Source organism: Aristolochia californica, unplaced genomic scaffold (genome assembly GCF_029961685.1).
Source record: "Aristolochia californica isolate CCGP_79_NKW_82.1479 unplaced genomic scaffold, dmAriCali1.0.hap1 SCAF_4, whole genome shotgun sequence".
NCBI lineage: Eukaryota > Viridiplantae > Streptophyta > Magnoliopsida > Piperales > Aristolochiaceae > Aristolochia > Aristolochia californica.
Window position 1 is genome coordinate 7,340,179 of NW_027182103.1, and position 18,918 is coordinate 7,359,096.

Sequence of the window (18,918 nt, forward strand, 5' to 3'; positions counted from 1 at the left end):
AGATGTTGGGAGAAGGAGAAAGAGAGATCTCCAAAGTGGGAATAAGCTGGCGCCTCCCACATTAGTCCACCAAACATCCTCCCAACGAAGTTTAGCAGCTACCATAGGTCTCCACATGCTTGTTGAGGAGTTGAATTTCTAGAGCCATTTGAGCAAGAGAGCCCGATTAATATCTCTGTTGAGGCAGATACCCAACCCTTCAAGGGATTTAGGCTTACAAATTTCTTTCCATCCCACAACGTGATACTTAAACCCACTTCTAGTACCCCGCCAGATGAAGCATTTTTTAATGACTTCAATGCGGTAGCAAACATAAGCAGGACATAGCATGAATGACAAGAAGTAATTCGCAATCCAGTAAAGCGTGAGTTAAAGAGAACAAGCCCACCTACTTTCGAAAGTAACCTCCCCCTCCTAGTGGTAAGGCCCCTCTAAAACCTTCCAATCATTAGGGTCCATAGATTCTTTTTGAAGCCAACGGTCATAAAAAGGGAGGCCAAGGTAGATGATGGGGGGAGAAGCCAGAAAGCATCCCAAGTAATCAGCCATAAAGCAAAGTTCATTTGTATCAATATGATATCCCAACATGGTGGTCTTATGCCAGTTGATCTTCTGCCTGGATGTAAGTTCAAATAATCCAAGGAGAGTCTTGATCTTCTTAATTTTCTTAAAAGTGTCTTCCCCAAAATAGATAGTACCATCGACAAATTGAAGAAGAAGAACATCACCTGAGTTGCTACAAGGTCGAGCCACCCATTATACCATGGAGGATAGGTATTCTGCAATAAAGTTGAAGAGCAAAGGGGACAGGGAATTTCCCTGTCGGATGCCCCTAGTACTACTGAAGTACCCACAAACAGTGTCATTGAGGGAATAAGAAGCCAATAAAATGCAGAATTTGATCCACGCTTTTAGAAGCCCATGCACCCAAGAATGTCATCCAACACTCTATTTAATATTATTCACCCCATTTTCAAAAAAAAAAAAAAAAAAATGCCATCCAACAATAGCCAATTAACTCAATCTAATGTTTTCTTAAGGTTCAGTTTAAGGACAAATAGAGGAGTTCCAATCTCTTAAAGTAATCAAGAATTCCGTGAGCGGCCATGGTTGAGTCCAAGATGCTTATCCCCTCTAGAAATGCACTCTAGCCAAAGTGAATTACCATTGGGAAAGTGGTCTTGAGCCTATGAGCAAGTAAACAATCAATGATCTTGTATGAGCTGGACATAAGGCTGATGGGATAGAAATCACAAGCGTGCTCCACATCAATTTTTCTAGAGACGAATGCAATGAGGGAGATGCCTATGCTTATATATGACATGCCATTGCGGTAGAAGTTATGAACCATAGATGGAACATCATTCTTGATCATCGGCCAACTTATCTTGTAGAACTCTCTGTTGTAGCCATCTAGTCCGAGGGCTCGGTCATCAGGCACGCCAAGGACAGCAGCCTCAACTTCCATCATAGAAAAAAGTAGTTTGAGGAGAGAAGCTACCAAGGACAAGATCTTTGAGAGCTGAATGCGCTAGAGCTTCAGCCTGTCAAAACATTCCTCCGAGTATAAAGCAGCATAGAAACACTCTATCTGACATTAATCCAAGATTGATGCATAATGAAGTAATTCGGTTAGTCCTTCGCGCCGAAGTTACAGCATAGAAGAATTTTGTGTTGGCATCTCCCTCAGCCAATCATTTAAAACAGGCTCGCTACTTCTATTGTATTTGCTCACTATGAACAAGTGTTTAAAATCTGTTTTGAAGAGAAATTTGGGTATAGAATTCAGTAGAAGAGAGGCACCTTTTCTCCTCAACATCATCGAGATTGGAAATCTGAGATAGGAGTGAAGTGTTTTTCTGCATTAGCAATAGAGTGGCGTTCCCAGGACCAGAATTTTAATTTAGCCTTTAAAAGGTTAAGCTTCCAAGGAAATATCCAACCAGCAGATCCAGTAACATTGAGGTTTGACCACCAATCAACAAGGAGGTTTGTCAAAATCCTTCTCCAGCACCCAAGTGTTTTCAAATCTGAACGGAATGCACTAGAGAGATTGTGATGACCAAACAAGAGGGGATCATACCTTCTGGAAAGAAAGACGAATGCAGAGTTTTCAGATCTGCACTTACAAACCATTTTATAGTTGTGAAGTTGGGTCCAAGGCCCATCCCGACAATAGGAGAAGAGCACCTCGTAATGGTTGACTGAATGATGCAACTGGATGTCTCTGTTGCATCAAAACAGCCCCAATATCATTGCCTCAAGCTTCACATTCACCATAAAATGCAAAGAAAATCCGGTTGAGCAACAACCAGAGTAGAGGTCATGCACTTTTTTAAGATGTTTAAATGCTTGAGTAGATTCTACGGACTAGTGGAATACTCATTTCTGAAGAAGAGAGGTGAGGGGCAAGGTAATTAGTGTATAGTTTTTTTATGAAATGATAATAATAGCTGGAGAGTTGCAAAAACCCGCACAATTGTTTAAGAGTTGTAGGTCGCAGCCAATCTGCCATTAATCAAATCCTGTCTGGATCTACAACCACCACTTCTAAAGAAATAAAATGGCCCAAATATTGGATTTGGAGATGGGCAAAAAAGACATTTCACTGGATTGACATGGACCTGATTTTGTAATGACACTTGAGACACCAAATGAAGATGAGTAGCATCCTCTTGTGTGGAGCTGTAAATGAATATATCGTCAAAGAAAACCAAGACAATTTTTTACAAGGCCCAAAAATGTCATTCATGGGACTTTGAAAAGTGGTAGGGCATTAGAGAAACCAAAAAGCATGACTTCAAACTCATAGTGGCCATCATGGTTACAAAAAGCTATTTCATGCAGCACATCTTCAGCCACTCGAATTTGATGATAACTGGACCTCAAATTAAGCTTAGAAAAAATACTAGCCCCATGAAGCCCATCCAGCAATTCATCAGTTACAGGTATGGGGTACTTATCACTGATACTGTTGTCATTGAAACAAAATCACCACAAGCCATCTTTCTTCTTCACCAAGAATATCATAGAAGAATAGGGGCTTGTACTATGTCAAATAACTCCTTTGGCAAGCATCTCCCCTAACATTCATTCAATTTCAACTTTTTCAAAGTGTGAGTAGCGATCCATCCATCAATGGAATGCGGTGGTCATGGTGGCAGCTTGGGGACAGCCCCGTTTGGGCAGCAAATACCTTGTCAAAATAGTGCAGAACACCATCGATAACTAGAGTAGTGGCTGGAATTACCTCAATAGGAGGAACTTGGGTTTGCAATTAAAAAAGAACAACACCGAACACATGTCCTTCAGTCGATTGAAGAGCTTCTAGGCTTCATAAAGAAGGTTCGGATTCTGGTTTTGAGTGTCAGAAAACCCGTTTGCTTGAAAGTTCAAACCCCATGGTCATTGTCCCGAAGACTCCAAACTATTAGGTCAACTATCTAAATCCACTACATTCCCAAGGCAACATTTGCCCATTTGTTTGGTAATAGAAAAAAATCTGCAAGTATATGATACTCCTAAATCACCTATTTTGTCATAGTCGAGCATGCTAACCACTTTCTGTCTCCCACCATCACCATGAAAGCTAAGGTGAGGGGAAGTGACAATCTCTTAGCCAATTTGTTGTTGATAAAGTTATGTTTGTTGCCATTGTCTACTAAAATGTTGAGGGCAATTGATTTAATGTGATCCTTCAAGGTCATACTGGAAGTTGAGAAATACTCGATAATGCACGAAGTGAAATTTTCTAATGAAATATCCTCCTTCGCTTCATTAGAGTTGAACACCTTATCATCCCCAATGTAAACTTGAAACTTCTTGTAGTGGTGGCTTGGCATAAATTTCCAGTCACAATTGAAACCGTCCTTGTGACTTGCAGGTTTCCATTTCCGCAATGGTTTGTTTTTTTAACAGTTTCAAGGGTGTTGTGGCCAGAGTAGAGGAAGGTGGATGTGTGGGGGTCTGAGATGGTGAAGTAATGTGGAGAGGGGTGTATATAGTTGTGACATAAGGAAAATGGTATGATACTCTCTCGGACCATTGCACCCTATTAGGAAGCTTCTCAAACTCACTCGATAGTCTTGAACTGTGCTAGTTTGGCATAGCTTGGAAAGAGAGGCCTCAAAATCTTGCTATTCACTAGGACCCAAATAGACACAAAGGGCTCAAACCAACATCTTCCAAGGAAGGGTTCCATCTTGACATACCACTGGAACCATGTGACAGCATCCTCTTCCATGTGGAAGGAAGAAAGGGTAACCTTAATCCTCTGGTGGAGTCCAATGGTACTCGAAAAACTGATTAGCCTTGTAAGACCAACTTGTTGGATCATCGACCAGTTTGTATATTGGAAAGTTTAAATAAGTAATACAAGGCTGGATCCTTCCCTCTCGAGGTAAAGGAGCCTGCCATGGTCCGTACAAAACTGCAACCCCCCCCCCCCCCCCCAAAACAAAAGTGGAAGACAGTTCACAACGAGCTAATCTTGGCCTGTCTAGAGGGACCCTTCCCATAAAAACAGTGGGTGTCAACTGCAATTCAAGATCTCCCAAATCCACTTCTTGTGTTAAGCAAGAAGAAGAGATAGAGCTCCTCTCTTTAAGTTCGTCAACGGCACAAAAAACCCATTGCATTTTGGCTAGCATTTCCTCCTTTAAAATCCGACATGCAGCTTTCTCTTTTTTATGACTGGTGATTAGGTTTGCTTGGAATTCCTCGTGTCTTCAAAAACTAGGCTTGAAAATGTCCACCCTTGCTGTAATTCCATTTAAACAACGTGTCACAACATCAATGAGAGGAAAAGAATTGGCTGAAACGTCGTCCCCTACCTTCTCCTTCACTTTTTTCCACAGAATAGTCATTCCCATGATAGTAGATTCCAAAACAAAAAAAAAAAAAAAAAAAGACAAAAAAAACAAAAAAAGTGTTCACTGGTAAATACCTGGCTTCAAGAACAAAAGTACTGAACATTAGATATTTTTTATCTTCCCTTCTTCCTCAAAACGCCTCTCTGATACCAGTGTTAGCAACTGTTTCAACTTTAGGCAGCTAATGGCTAGAATGTGAGAAAAGAGAAAGGGAAAAAAGAGCACCAGAATTTATAGAATTGCAGCTACATGTTGGGAGAGAAAAATTAGGAAGAAGAAGACTGGATTTGCACGGTTTAGAAATGCCCCCAACAATCCATGATTCTCACTTTTATTAGGGTTTTCTCCTCTTAATCAAATTCAATAACTGCCCTCACATAACTTGAGGGCCAGATTTTGGACATGCACTTTTTGCAACACTGAAGCTGAAACCACAAGCCACGTTCTACTTCAATGTATATTCTCTTGTGAGGTGCGGACTTCCATTCTTAGTATGTTGGGGTTACAATTCTGCATGGCGGTTGATCTGCTCTCGTTCAATAAGTCTCTCATTGGTACCCCTTTGCCAATCCTCGGAAAAATGATGCTCTCTGCTTGTGCAAGTTTCATTCCGTGGGGGCTTTGGAATGAGCGCAATCGAAGATGATTTGATGCAAAAAGTGAATCTACAGATAGGGTCACGGACCAAGTGGTGGGTCATATAACTACTTGGCTTCTGACTAAGAAGTTTTTCTCCTCATTTTTGGGCACCCTTATCCGTGAAAACTGGAGAAATTTGGCTATGATGTAATCTAGAACAAAAGTCCCAGTTTTGCAGGAATAAACTCCTCCTGAACCCGGTTACCTTAAGTTGAACTTTGATGGCTCTTCTCTTGGTAATCCTGGGATTTCTGGTTTCGGAGGGGTTATTTCGGATCATTCCGGTAATCAGCTTTTCTCATATGCAGGCCCTCTAGGCATATCCGACTCTTCGTCAGCAGAGCTTCATGGCCTCCTTCTGGGCTCCGTGTTTTCAGAGACAAGTGCAGCAGTCCTCTTCATATCGAAGGGTACTCAAAGGTGGTTATCGGATGGTGTGAGAGTGCATCCCCTCCCCCGTGGCGACATTGGGATACCTTTCGGGAGATTTTAGAAATTACCTCAATTGCATCTTGTATTTGGTCTCACATTCCGAGATCCGCAAATTCGACAACAAATGTGCTTGCCAAACAGGGAGCTACCCTACAATCGCTGGTTGTAAGGGAGCTCACTCATCTTTTGTAATTTCTCTTGTTTTTATTAATACATCTTTATAAAAAAAAAAAAATTGATTTTGGACATGCGCTCCTTCCAAACAAAAAATAGAAAGTCAGTTCAAAAACAGAAAGTTTTGAAAATAAACTACTTCCCACATCCCCTCACACCCTTTGTAAGATATTACTGAAACAAAAGAAACTTATACGCAAGTTGAAAATAAAAACTAAAGTTGTGAAGTAGCCTAACATATTATTCTTATCATATTTTAAACAAAATATTGACACAAATCAGAAGTACAACATTTATTAAAATAATAACATCAATCACATCATGTCCAACTAAAACTTTTAAACCAACCTATCATAAGCATTAACAAACTCACCTGAGTAGATGCAAACTCATCCAATCTAATGTGAACTCACCCAAGTACATATGAACTTGATCTAGTATTCTTCCCAATTGAGTATGACTAGAACTCAGATTGAGTTTCGCCCAATACGAGTTAACTTGACCAAGTCACGCATTAACTAGCTAAGATATCCATCTATGCTACTACTCCAAATGACAATCTTTTTTCTTTTTTTTTTATAAAGATGTATTGTATTAACAAGCGAAAATTTACAAAGGAAGAGGGAGCATAACCCTAACAACAAGAGATTGAAGGGACGCTCCTTGCTTGGCAAGCACATCTGCTGCCGAATTTGCAAATCTCGGAATGTGAGACCAAATACAAGAAACTAATGAGGTAATATCTAAAATATCTTGAAAGATGTCCCAATGCCTTCATGGCGGAAGGGAAGCACGTTGGCACCAACCAATGACTACCTTGGAGTCCCCTTCAATGTGAATTGGACCACTGCAGTTGTCTCTGAACACCCGGAGCCCATTAAGAAGGCCATAAAGCTCTGCCGACGTTGAATCGGAGATGCCTAATGGACCAGCATAAGAAATACACTGATTGCCAGATGAATCCGAAATCACACCCCCAAAGCCAACGATCCCCGGATTGCCAAGAGAAGAGTCATCAAAATTCAATTTTAGGTAACCAACCTCTGGGGGAGTCCATTCCTTCATTACTTGAACCTTGGTCCCAATGTGCATCCTTGCCAGATTGCTCCAGCTATCACGAATGGAGATGCCCTTGAAAAAGCAAAAAGGTTTCTTAGTCAAAAGCCAGGTGGAAATTTGCCCATCACTCTTTTCACTACTTTTGCCTCATATTCACTTTTAGCATCGAACCGCCTTCTATTACGTTCATTCCAAAGCTCCCATGGCACAAAACTGGCACAAGCTAAGATCATCATTTTATCGAGACCAGGAAGGGGATAGCCAATGATCGACTTGCTAAAACATATCAGATCAGCAGCTATACAGTACTACAAATGACAATCATAGAATGTAAGTCCATCCACACAATTAAAAGAAGAAAAAGATGCCCGTCAAGTGCAGATGCAAGCTCTATGTTGAGCTGTTTCCTGATCCTCTAGTTGTTGAAGGTCTTCCGTTGTTTTCTCATGGCTTTTGATATCGTCTACCCCTATGTGGCGGCTTCAACATGTTTATGCTGAAATTAATCATTTGGTGTCTAGAGTAGTAATTATTTGATGATGGAAAGGAAGGTTCAAGAGCTTACCTTCTCAATTTATGAGCTTTGAGGGTCAACACCTGTCAAATTCATCCTTGCCCAGCCTTCCCCCGTCCCTCTGCCCCTTTATTCTCCTTCCTTTTGTTTGTTGTAACAAACTGTTCTTCACAGAACACGGTTCATGCTGCACGGTGGAGGCTTCGTGATGGACCCCACCCCATGTTGTCCCCCTGTTTTCGCTTTTTTGCCCCTCCTACCGTATACCTTGGTGATCAGGGGTCTATCATTATCCTCCCCCCCCCCCCCCCCCACAGTTGAGTGCCACCTTGTCCTCAAGGTGGAAGGATGGAAATTGAGAGTTAATGATGACATAACTTTCCCACGTGGCTTCAGATTCTGAAAGGTCTTCCCAAAGGACCAGTACTTTGAAGTCGCAACCAAGAAGTTGGCGGGTAAAGAGGATTTGCTCTGGCTATACCGCGAGTACCATCACATACATCAAGCAAGCTGGAAGAGGTTGGCACGAGGGTGGAGTGGATGAGGATCTTTCAACTTGCAAACATGGAAGACTGGGTGGATTTTGGAGTTAGGAGGGAGGTTGAGCCTATAGGCCACAACTCCTATCCTTTCGAATACCCGAAATGGTCCATAGAAGCGAGGGCTAAGCTCTCATTAGGCTTGCAAGCGAGGGATTTGAGGCGGTAGGGCTGGATTTGTGGTTGGGCTTCGTTCAAGTTGGTTTTGAGTTCTCGTAGGATATCATCTCTTTGCTACAACAATTGGTTAACCTCTTCTATGGGGGAGGTGGAGTCCAAATACCACAAAAGGGAAGAGGGGTCTCTCCCATAGAGGGCCTTGAAAGGGTCATGCCAACCACCCTGTGAAAGGTGGTATTGTACCAAAATTCTGCCCATGGAGTCCATTTAGGGTCAAGTCTTGGGGTGGTCTCCTACAAAACACTTGAGATCAGTGGCTAGACATCTGTTGACGACCTCAGTTTGGCCGTCCATCTGCAGATGATAGGCGGAGCTCCTTTGGAGTTGGGTACCTGTGTGCTTGAAGAGCTCCTTCCAAAAGAAACTAATGACGACACGTTCTCTGTCGGATGTGACAAATCGGGGAAACCCATGCAAACCATGAGGTCTCTCTCATACACTAAGTTTAACTAGGCTCTTTCCAACAAGGCTTGACTCAAGTAGGCAATGGGTCATCCCTCTTGCATGAGGAAGGCTCCAAGTCCTTTACCCGAGGTGTTGGTCTCGACAATGAATGTCTTCTTGAAATTTAGCATGGCTAGGACCAATACGAAGGTCATGGCTTTCTTGAGTTTGTCAAAGGTTGTCTGAGTTGTCTCATCCCATGAAAGGCATCCTTGTTAAGCAATTTGGTGAGGGGTTCGGCAATCTTACCATAACCTTCTACATAACGATGGTAAAATCCAGTGAGTCCGAGGAGCCCACAAAGTCCCTTTACAGGGAGGCTCCCATTGAAGCATACCCGCTATCTTGGATGGATCAACTAAAACCCCTGTGTTTGAGATCAAATGGCCCCAAGTATTTCAACTGACGTTAGCAAAAGGAGCACTTTTTGCGGTTCACGAAAAGGTGATTATCTCTACGAATCTAGAGAGTAACCCTCAAGTGGAGAAGGTGGTCCCTGAGGTCAGAGCTATATATGAGTATATCATCGAGAAACACTAAAATTAACTTGCGAAAATCTGGCTGAAAATTTTTGTTCATCAAGGCTTGGAATGGGCCAAAAGGCATTACCAAGAACTCGTATCCCTCATGAGTGTGGAAGGCCATCTTTGGGGTGTCCTCCTCCTTGACTTTGATTTGGTAGTACTCCGATGTGAGATCCAACTTGGTGAATATTTTAACTCCCCGTAACTCGTCTAACAGCTCATCGATGGTCGAAATTGGAAATTTGTCCGAAATAGTGATTTTGTTGAGGGCTTGGTAATCCAAGCAAAAATGCCATCCACTGTATTTCTTACATACTAGTAATACTGGGCTAGAGAATGGACTGCAATTGGGTCTGATAATGTCGGCAAAAAGCATCTCATGTACTATTCTCTCGATCTCCACTTTTTGGTAGGAGTAGCGGTAGGGGCAAATCTGGGGCGGTGGTTGTCCAACCCTCAGGATTGTGGAGTGATCCATCGGTCTGGATGGGAGGCTAGGAAACATTTTGGAACTCAGATAGTAGCTGATCAAGTTCTAGCATGGTTTCGACTGCAACAGTCTCGTTGACTATAGGAGTGCCATGGTATTCGAGGAGGCCCCCCTACCCCTCTTGGGTCAATAGTCGGTTCATCACCATCAAGAATACTTCCATGGTGGTGAGGGTTGGGTCCCCTTGTAATGTGATCTTTTGCCCATGGAGGTCGAAAGACATCGAGAGGGTTCTCCAATCGAGACACATGTCGCCCAGAAGCTGCAACTAGGTGACTCCCAGAACTTTGTCAGTGATGTCCATTGCGAATAGGTAGAAATGTTGCTTGATACGGAGGCCTTGAACGTCACTTTCTAGGTCTGGACAGAGCTCGTCGTCTTGGACACAGTACCCGTCGGCCACTGTGATGACAAAAGGGGCGTTGCGTGTAATCTGGAGACGCAGCTCCTGGGCCAGGGATGCTTTGATGAAATTGTTTGACACCCCACTGTCGACCAGAACCATGATGGGACAATTTCCGATGAAGCCATGTAGCCGGAACGTTGCTAATGGTGAGGCCGTTGCGTAAGGCATTCACTGAGATGGTGGCGAGGTGTTGAGTGATGATCTCTTCATCGGCAGTGGTCATTTTGGCGGATTATAGTGGTTCATTGCGAGCATCACCATCATCTATCGCAGGCAACACCAGTGTCTAGGTGAAAAACTTTCGTCTCAACGAAAGCATAGGCCACTGGTGCGTCGGTCCTGGGCTTCAACTTCAAGGAGACGTCGGGATTGGATCCCATGGGACAAGGCTGAGGCCAGTTGGAGGTCCCGGGAGGCTCCAGTCGCGCTACCTGAGTGAAGGGGCAGGAGGTGGAGGGTGTTGGGACGAAGGGATCTCTGGAAAAGAGGGTTCAGAAGCTTACCAAATGGAGCTTCTTCTGGATTTCTAAGCTTCGAGGGACAGCACCTTCCAAATTCTTCCTTGCCCTGCTTTCCAGTCCCTCTACCCCTTTATTCTTTTTCCTTCTGTTTGTTGTAACGAACTGTCCTTCACAGGACAGAGTTCGTGCTGCTCAGTGAAGGCTCCGTGATGAACCCCACCCCATCTGATCTATGTTGTCCCCCTGTTTTCCCTTTTTTTCCCTTCCTACCGCATACCTTGGTGATCAGGGGTCTATCATTTGGACTCCCATTTTGTGCTTCACGAATGGTTCTGCAGATATGTTAGCTAAAGAAGGTGTCTTCAGATCTTGTATTACTGCGGAGGCGCCACAGTCACGCTACATTAGTGAAGGGGCAGGAGCTGGGGGGGTGTTGGGACGAAAGGGTATCTGGAAAAAGAGGGTTCAGAAGCTTACCAAATGGAGCCTCTTCTGGATTTCTAAGCGTCGAGGGTTAGCACCTCCCAAATTTTTCCTTGCCCTGCTTTCCTGTCCTTCTACCTCTTTATTCTCCTTCCTTCTGTTTGTTGTCAAGAACTGTCCTTCACAGGACAGAGTTCATGCTGCTCAGTGAAGGCTCCGTGATGAGGCCCACCCCATCTGATCTATGTTGTCCTCTTGTTTTCCCTTTTTTGCCCCTCCTACTGTATACCTTGGTGATCAGGGATCTATCATTTGAACTCCCATTTTGTGCTTCACGAATGGTCTTGCAAATATGTTAGCTAAAGGAGGTGTTTTCGGATCTTGTATAACTGCGGAGGCGCCGCAGTCGTGCTACCTGAGTGAAGGGGCAGGAGCTGGGGGGGTGTTGGGACGAAAGGGTCTCTGGAAAAGAGGGTACAGAAGCTTACCAAATGAAGCCTCTTCTGGATTTCTAAGCTTCCAGGGTCAGCACCTCCCAAATTCATCATTGCCCTGCTTTCCGGTCCCTCTACCCCCTTATTATCTTTCCTTCTGTTTGTTGTAACGGACTGTCCTTCACAGGACAGAGTTCGTGCCGCTCAGTGGAGGCTCCGTGATGAACCCCACCCCATCTGATCTATGTTGTCCCCCTGTTTTCCCTTTTTTGCCCCTCCAACCGTATACCTTGGTGATCAGGGGTCTATCATTTGGACTCCCATTTTGTGCTTCACGAATGGTCTTGCAGATATGTTAGCTAAAGAAGCTGTTTTCAGATCTTGTATTACTGCGGAGGTGCCACAGTCATGCTACCTGAGTGAAGGGGCAGGAGGTGGGGGTGTTGGGACAAAAGGGTCTCGGGAAAAGAGGGTACAGAAGCTTACCAAATGGAGCCTCTTCTAGATTTCTAAGCTTCGGGGGTCAGCACCTCCCAAATTCTTCCTTGCCCTGCTTTCCAGTCCCTCTACCCCTTTATTCTCCTTCCTTCTGTTTGTTGTAACGAACTGTACTTCACAGGACAGAGTTCATGCTGCTCAGTGGAGGCTCCGTGATGAACCCCACCCCATCTAATCTATGTTGTCCCCCAGTTTCCCCTTTTTTGCCCCTCCTACCGTATACCTTGGTGATCAGAGGTCTATCTTTTGGACTCCCATTTTGTGCTTCACGAATGGTCTTGCAGATATGTTAGCTAAAGAAGGTGTTTTCAGATCTTGTATTACTGCGGAGGTGCCGCAGTCGTGCTACCTGAGTGAAGGGGCAGGAGCTGGCGGGTGTTGGGACGAAAGGGTCTCTGGAAAAGAGGATACAGAAGCTTACCAAATGGAGCCTCTTCTGGATTTCTAAGCTTCGAGGGTCAGCAGCTCCCAAATTCTTCCTTGCCTTGCTTTTCAGTCCCTCTACCCCTTTATTCTCCTTCCTTCTGTTTGTTGTAACGAACTGTCCTTCACAGGACAGAGTTCGTGCTGCTCAGTGGAGGCTCCGTGATGAACCCCCCACCCCATCTGATCTATGTTGTCCCCCTGCTTTCCCTTTTTTGCCCCTCCTACCTTATACCTTGGTGATCAGGGGTCTATCATTTGGACTCCCGTTTTGTGCTTCACGAATGGTCTTGATGATATGTTAGCTAAAGAAGGTGTTTTCAGATCTTGTATTACTGTTGGGGATTATATTCCCCTTGGGGTTTGGAAGCTCCCTTCTTCCCTGTAACATGTTTTTCTTATCTTTAAAAAAAAAAAATTAGAAGAAGAAGAAAAAGACCAGAGCAAACCAAGGATCAGAATGCTAAGCCAATGGAACTGAGGGGATTGAGATCTTGAACTATATCATACCAAGCATGGGTGTCATGCAATTCAGGTGACATAGCAATAAATGGATTCAGAACAATTTGAAAGAATGAAAAACTAAAAAATTAGGACCATTCATGAAAAGTCTCTGATTGCTTTACTTAAATACCCATCAAAGCCATACATTCATTATAAGACACAAATCCATTAAAGATTATAATTCATCCTAATAAGACAAACCTATCATTTACTTCACAACAGCCAAGTCCTAAATCCTTCAAAAACAAAAGCATATGACTCCTAACAATTTAGAAAGGAAATGAGCTTTTAAACAAAACACAAGCAAGTGAGGATCAAGTCTCCACGAGATATAGAAGATCTTGCCTCCAACTTCTCCAGGTTCTCACAAAATGGAATTAGTGGTTACTGCTTTCTGACTCAAGGTTTCACAAACCTTCACAAGATTCCATGTATTTATAATGCTATTTCTAACTCTAGCAGCAACTGCTTTCTATTTCGTCGCTGTTCACTATTTGTGTCCTGTCGCTGTTCACTATTGATAGGTACCATGTGTATTATTTTATGATATGCTTTTAGCAAGGTTTTGTTGCTGTCTGCTCTACATCAGGAAGATAAAAAAGGGCCGACCATATTGTAAGTAGAATATCATTAAACAAAGCTTTACTCTGTAAAATATTGTCACATTAAAAGATCAGATCATCCACAGCATGCAAAATTGAATCAAAACCTCTTCTTTCTTATCTACATCCACCTCCACTGAATCAAAGTGGTGGTAACTCAATGGATCAATCATATTCCCAGGGAAAGGAGCTAAGTAGAGTAGAACAGCAAAGATAGTGATTATTGGAGCACTTGTATCTTTTTCTTCTCATGGTAAGTATATCAACTCCCAATTGTTTTGCTCTTTGCATACACTTGTTGTAAACAGTAATTAGAATGTCAATCAATAGAAAAGAGTGTGAAAGCTAGATAATTTCATTTGCAGCTTTAACAAATGTGTTAAGCACTTTTTTTTATGAAGAAATGTGTCAAGCACTTTCCACAGCAGATTAGCTCAGACCAAACTTTTCTCCCTTTCAAAAGAGATAATCGTCCTCTATGGAGACCTGGGAATACAAGAGTAAAAACTGTAGCATGTGCAAGCGCTGGAGGCCTTATCGGCGAAGCTGTCTGCTGATTTAGTTCCTACCATGATGCCTCAGGTCAAAGTGGCACCACAAACTACTCGTGATAATAGTAAGAAGAAATTCATGTGTATTTAAGAAGAAGAATATTGCAATTACGGACAAAAGAAACATGAGGTGGCCCACTTGACGTTGACTTGCCTCTTTGAAACTACAAACAAGCAAGAGTAATCGACTTAGGAAATCTTGCGGTACAAACTCCAGATAGATGAGTCGATTTACAAAGAAGCCAAGTTCGCAGGGAACTGTTAATGCAATCCAACTTCATCTCGTTTTTTGGAAGAAACTTCAACATGGCACTAGCTACCACATAATATGCACAAGAAACTCGCGTTTTGAAATCAAATCGCGCTGTTCAACTCTAACAAGAAAAACTCGAGCATTATGACACAAATTTTAACATTCTAGAGCACATGAGACGAAATTAGGGCACTTTGAAGAGCAAGAACGTAGAGGAAAGAAGAAAGCATAAACAAACTCACTCGGCTAGATCGCCTAACTGCCGCAAGATTCCAACCAGTCCAGAAACGGCTACTCCGTCCAGAATCGCTTTGGGATCGTCTTCGTTGACGGATCGGTAGAGCTCGGGGTCTCCCAAACCAAACTCGTTCCGGACATGGAACCGGATCAAAGGCATTTTGGAAGTTTTCTGTTGTCAGTAGTACAAAACAGACACCTAAAATCACGGAAACACAAGTGTTCCAGAACGACGGGGCGAGAGCAAAGGATATCTGAGCGGAGCTTTCATGGCGGAGATGACATTGTTTCAGAAAGGGGAGTGGTGAAGGGAGAGAAAAATTAGGTGGTGAGACAGCAGCGGGTTAACCGTCGCACTCGGATCGAAAACATTGCTAACCATCCAAGCTATTTCTCATCCTGTTCGAAACATCGACACCGGCCAGCCGAGAAGAAAAAATTAAATGACGTAAATATACCCGTTATCAACCGAAATGACTAGCGTGTCACTACTGACTACCGAGTGCTCAGTAGCAAAACTAACACTACCCCATAACCGTCTGAGAGATGGATGCTATTAGTTGAAGCAAATCTTGTTTTAAATTTTATAAGAGATATAAAAATGTGAATTAGATAAATACGTATTAATACACTAAAAAAATTAATTAATTTAAATACCAATGTATAAATTTTATGGATACAAGTCGGATTATGATATTATCTTAAATTAAATGGTGATCAGGTTGAAATAAGATTCATTAACTTATTTTGGATCAATAGTAGGTCAAAATTTAAACATTGTTAAATGGTGAAAACTCATGTCAATGCCCAAGCCGGAGGAGTGGGTGGCATCATCTTTTTACGCAAGAAAATTGGTCGATCGGGTAGATAAGACAGATGGATTGTAATATATTTTTTCCAAACACTTTTATTTCCTAATTAAACAATATATGTGATTCTGATTCAAATGGAAAAAACAAACCTCCTTCTCTTTATTTGTACATTGTTATAGTTTTACATTATGCAATAGACTGTGTTTTTTTATGCCCTTTAATACAATGTCAAACTAAAATCTATTTTACTTTTTTCGAATTGTAACTATTTAATAATGTAGTACTTTGGTAGTCTATAATATAATATTCTACTATAGAGTGGCATGGATTAAAAGACAGAGAAACATAGATTAAAATGAATATCTAAAAAAAGGAGAAGAAATTGTAAAAAATAAACTCAATTTGCTTGGAAGCCTCATAGTGAGGGGGAGTTAAGTTTACAAAAATTAATTAAATCAACAAGTGTGAGAGACATTTTCAAAATCACCATGTATTTTTAAGTGAATTATGTAATTTTTACGTAACCTTTTAAATGAATGTTTGTCATCATAAGAAATGGGGGAAATGTTATATGAGGTCTTTAAGATCCATCTAAGTACCCTAATTTCAATAATAATAAACTCCAACAATTGATCATGACATGTAAGTGTAATTTTTGTAGCAAAGAAAGGTAATTTGGAAAAAAAATCGACCAAAAAATGAATACATGAAATATGAAGGTCAAAAGGAGTTAGACCACTTACAAAGGAATTAATTACTTTAGCATTATGAATGAAGAACTAAAGTGAGTAGTCAACCACTAAAAATAGTAAGTTTTGAATTTAAAAATTAGTTGACAGCTTTAATAGGAGAGATAAAGTATCGAAGTGCTAAAGTCCAAAAGAGTCAAGTACACAAACAAGAGTCGACCATATTGAACAAAAAAAAAAAAAAAGTGATAGCTGGAGTCAACTCATCAAAATTATAGGTTTTGAATTAGAAAGGAGTCGACCATATTGAATTTCTAAAAAAGAAAAATATTTCACTAACTTGTTGTTAACTTAGTACAATGAGTCTCTATTTATATTAGAATAAAATAGTAGAATCTATTTACAATTAAATTACATTTGTCTTTGTTACACCCAAAGTTAAATAATAAAAGATAAGTCCTAGAACAATTGAATAACCTAACATAAATAGAAGACTAACATTACTAAAATATCTTTAACCCAGACGTTTCTGTGAGACCTCCTTTTGTAAGACCACCATATTATTTTTGGCTATGTGAGACTTCTTGTTGTGAGAATTATATAAGACTCTTTCATATTTGATCTTCAATATTCCCCCTCAAGCTGGAGTTTATAACTTCAACTTGTAATAAAAAAAGAGTCTTGGTCTTCAATTTTCTTTTGTTGATTTTTTTTCATAGATGCAAAAACTTTATCTTTTGTTCTCCTTCTTTCATGAATGTTTTAGTCACACAAAAAATTATTATAACATGTAGAATAATACACCTCTTTCTTGTATTTCATCTTCTACTTCTCCCCCTCAAGTTGGGGATAAAAAAAAATAGATACCCAGCTTGGACAAAACACAATATGGCAAAAGAAAATCATTCCTAGTTGTATGACAAAACTTCATACCCCATTCGAAATGGTCATAATCTGAAACACACTTCGCTCAATTTTATAAGTTGAAAAATGACCAAACTTTAGGGCACAACAAAGAGACTACTCATTTTTTAAATGCTGCTCAAACACAAATCACCTCTAGGGTGAAGAATAAAAGATTGACTTAAGTTAGATGTTGAGCACACTCCTACACTTTTTAGGTAGTCGGTCTAGGCATTGTTATTAAGTGATAAAAATATATGGTGATAAACTAAAGAAATACTAGAAAAAATAACTTTAACCGGAAGGAGGCGACTATGCAACACTCACACTTCCAAATGAATCTAGAATGTGACCCTTTTAAAAAAAATATAGAGGAGAATATAATGGTAGAACTTAATAAATTTGACTAAGTATAACTTTTTGGGTGACCACAATTTTCAGAGTTGACGTTCCAACTAACAAAAAATGCAAAACTTAAAAGCAACATCGAAGCAGGATGTTGGATAGCTTGAACGAGCACATCAATTCTGACCAAAGCTCTCTAATTAGAAAGGAAATTTGGCTAAAAACTAGGATTTTAAGAGAAGAAAACTCAATTCACGTCAATGCATGGAGAGATAATAGGAGAACAAATAGGAAAAAGGAGAGATTTTTGGCAAAACTGACCTTTAGTACTTATAATATTGATATATTCCACAATATAGGACAAAATCATAATTTTTTTGTTGATCAAGAAACTAGACTCGAAGAGCTTTAATTTGGTACTTAATTTGACATAAAAATCTTGGTTCTTGAATCTCGTGTGCCCACTTGATTTGTTTTATTTTGTATCATGACCTTGGTCTCCTTACATATAGATAAGATTGACATGAAAGTTACTTGTTATAAAACTAGACTTCTATATCTTTCACTCGAGTATAACTTTACTTTGTGAAATATACTTCTTTTGAGAGAAAGAATATAATAGACTTCAAACTCTGTAAATTGGTCGAATTGAGTGCTCTTTCTTCTTTGGCTAGCATAACCATTGACTCTTCTGATATTGATCTCTCTCTAGAAAACTTAGATTGAAAATTTGTTTGATAGGTAAAAAAATAAACTTATAAATATTTCTTTTGACATGTTCATATAAAGTGTCATTCTTAATGGCATAAAGTGCCTCTAAAGTTGACGGTTTTTGTTGCAGCTTGAACCTCTTTTTAGCAGTTAGACCTTTGATGTTTCAAATATCAATTTCTCTTTATAGAAAAATCCAATTGCCAAAATTAGTTTTTTTTCTAAAGTAGACTCAATGATATTTCCATCCACATATAACTTTTAATATGAAAAGTTCATTATGGAGGTACAAATACTAAGGAAATAATCGGTACTAGGACATAAAAGAAAGAAAAAGGTAGAATACGAACCTAAACTACTAGAGATGATAAACTAAAAAAATATCACATTATCTATGTGGGTTGACCGAGTTAACTCATAGAACCCACTCTGATAATATGTTGAATTTCTAGAAAAGATAAATAATTCACTAACTTGTTATTAATTGAATACAATGTGCCTCTATTTATATTAGAGGAAACTAGAAGAATCCAATCACAATTAAACTACCTTTGACTCAGTTACATCCAAAGTTAAACACTAAAAGATAAGTCCTAGAATAATTGAATAACTAAACATAAATAGAAGACTAATATAACTAAAATACCTTTTAACTAAGATTTTTCTGTGGGACTTCCTCCTAAGAGACTTTTACAAGACTCCACCATACTAATTTTGGTTTTGGGAGGCTTCTTCCTAAGAGAGTCATGTAAGATTCTTCCATACTTACTATTCAACATACCACATTATGTAAACAAAAA

General features: G+C 40.5%; 1 protein-coding gene across 2 annotated transcripts in view; it reads right to left on the reverse strand.

The window, feature by feature from the left end:
* LOC137962511 (SCAR-like protein 2) overlaps positions 1–15,016 on the reverse strand; it is a 38,634-nt gene extending 23,618 nt beyond the window's left edge. For both annotated transcript variants that reach the window (XM_068809415.1, XM_068809414.1), the window contains exon 1: positions 14,664–15,016. In XM_068809415.1, coding sequence (XP_068665516.1) covers positions 14,664–14,818 — 155 coding nt within the window. In that variant the 5' untranslated portion in view covers positions 14,819–15,016. The remainder of the gene's footprint in view (positions 1–14,663) is intronic.
* Between the last annotated feature and the right edge of the window lie 3,902 nt (positions 15,017–18,918).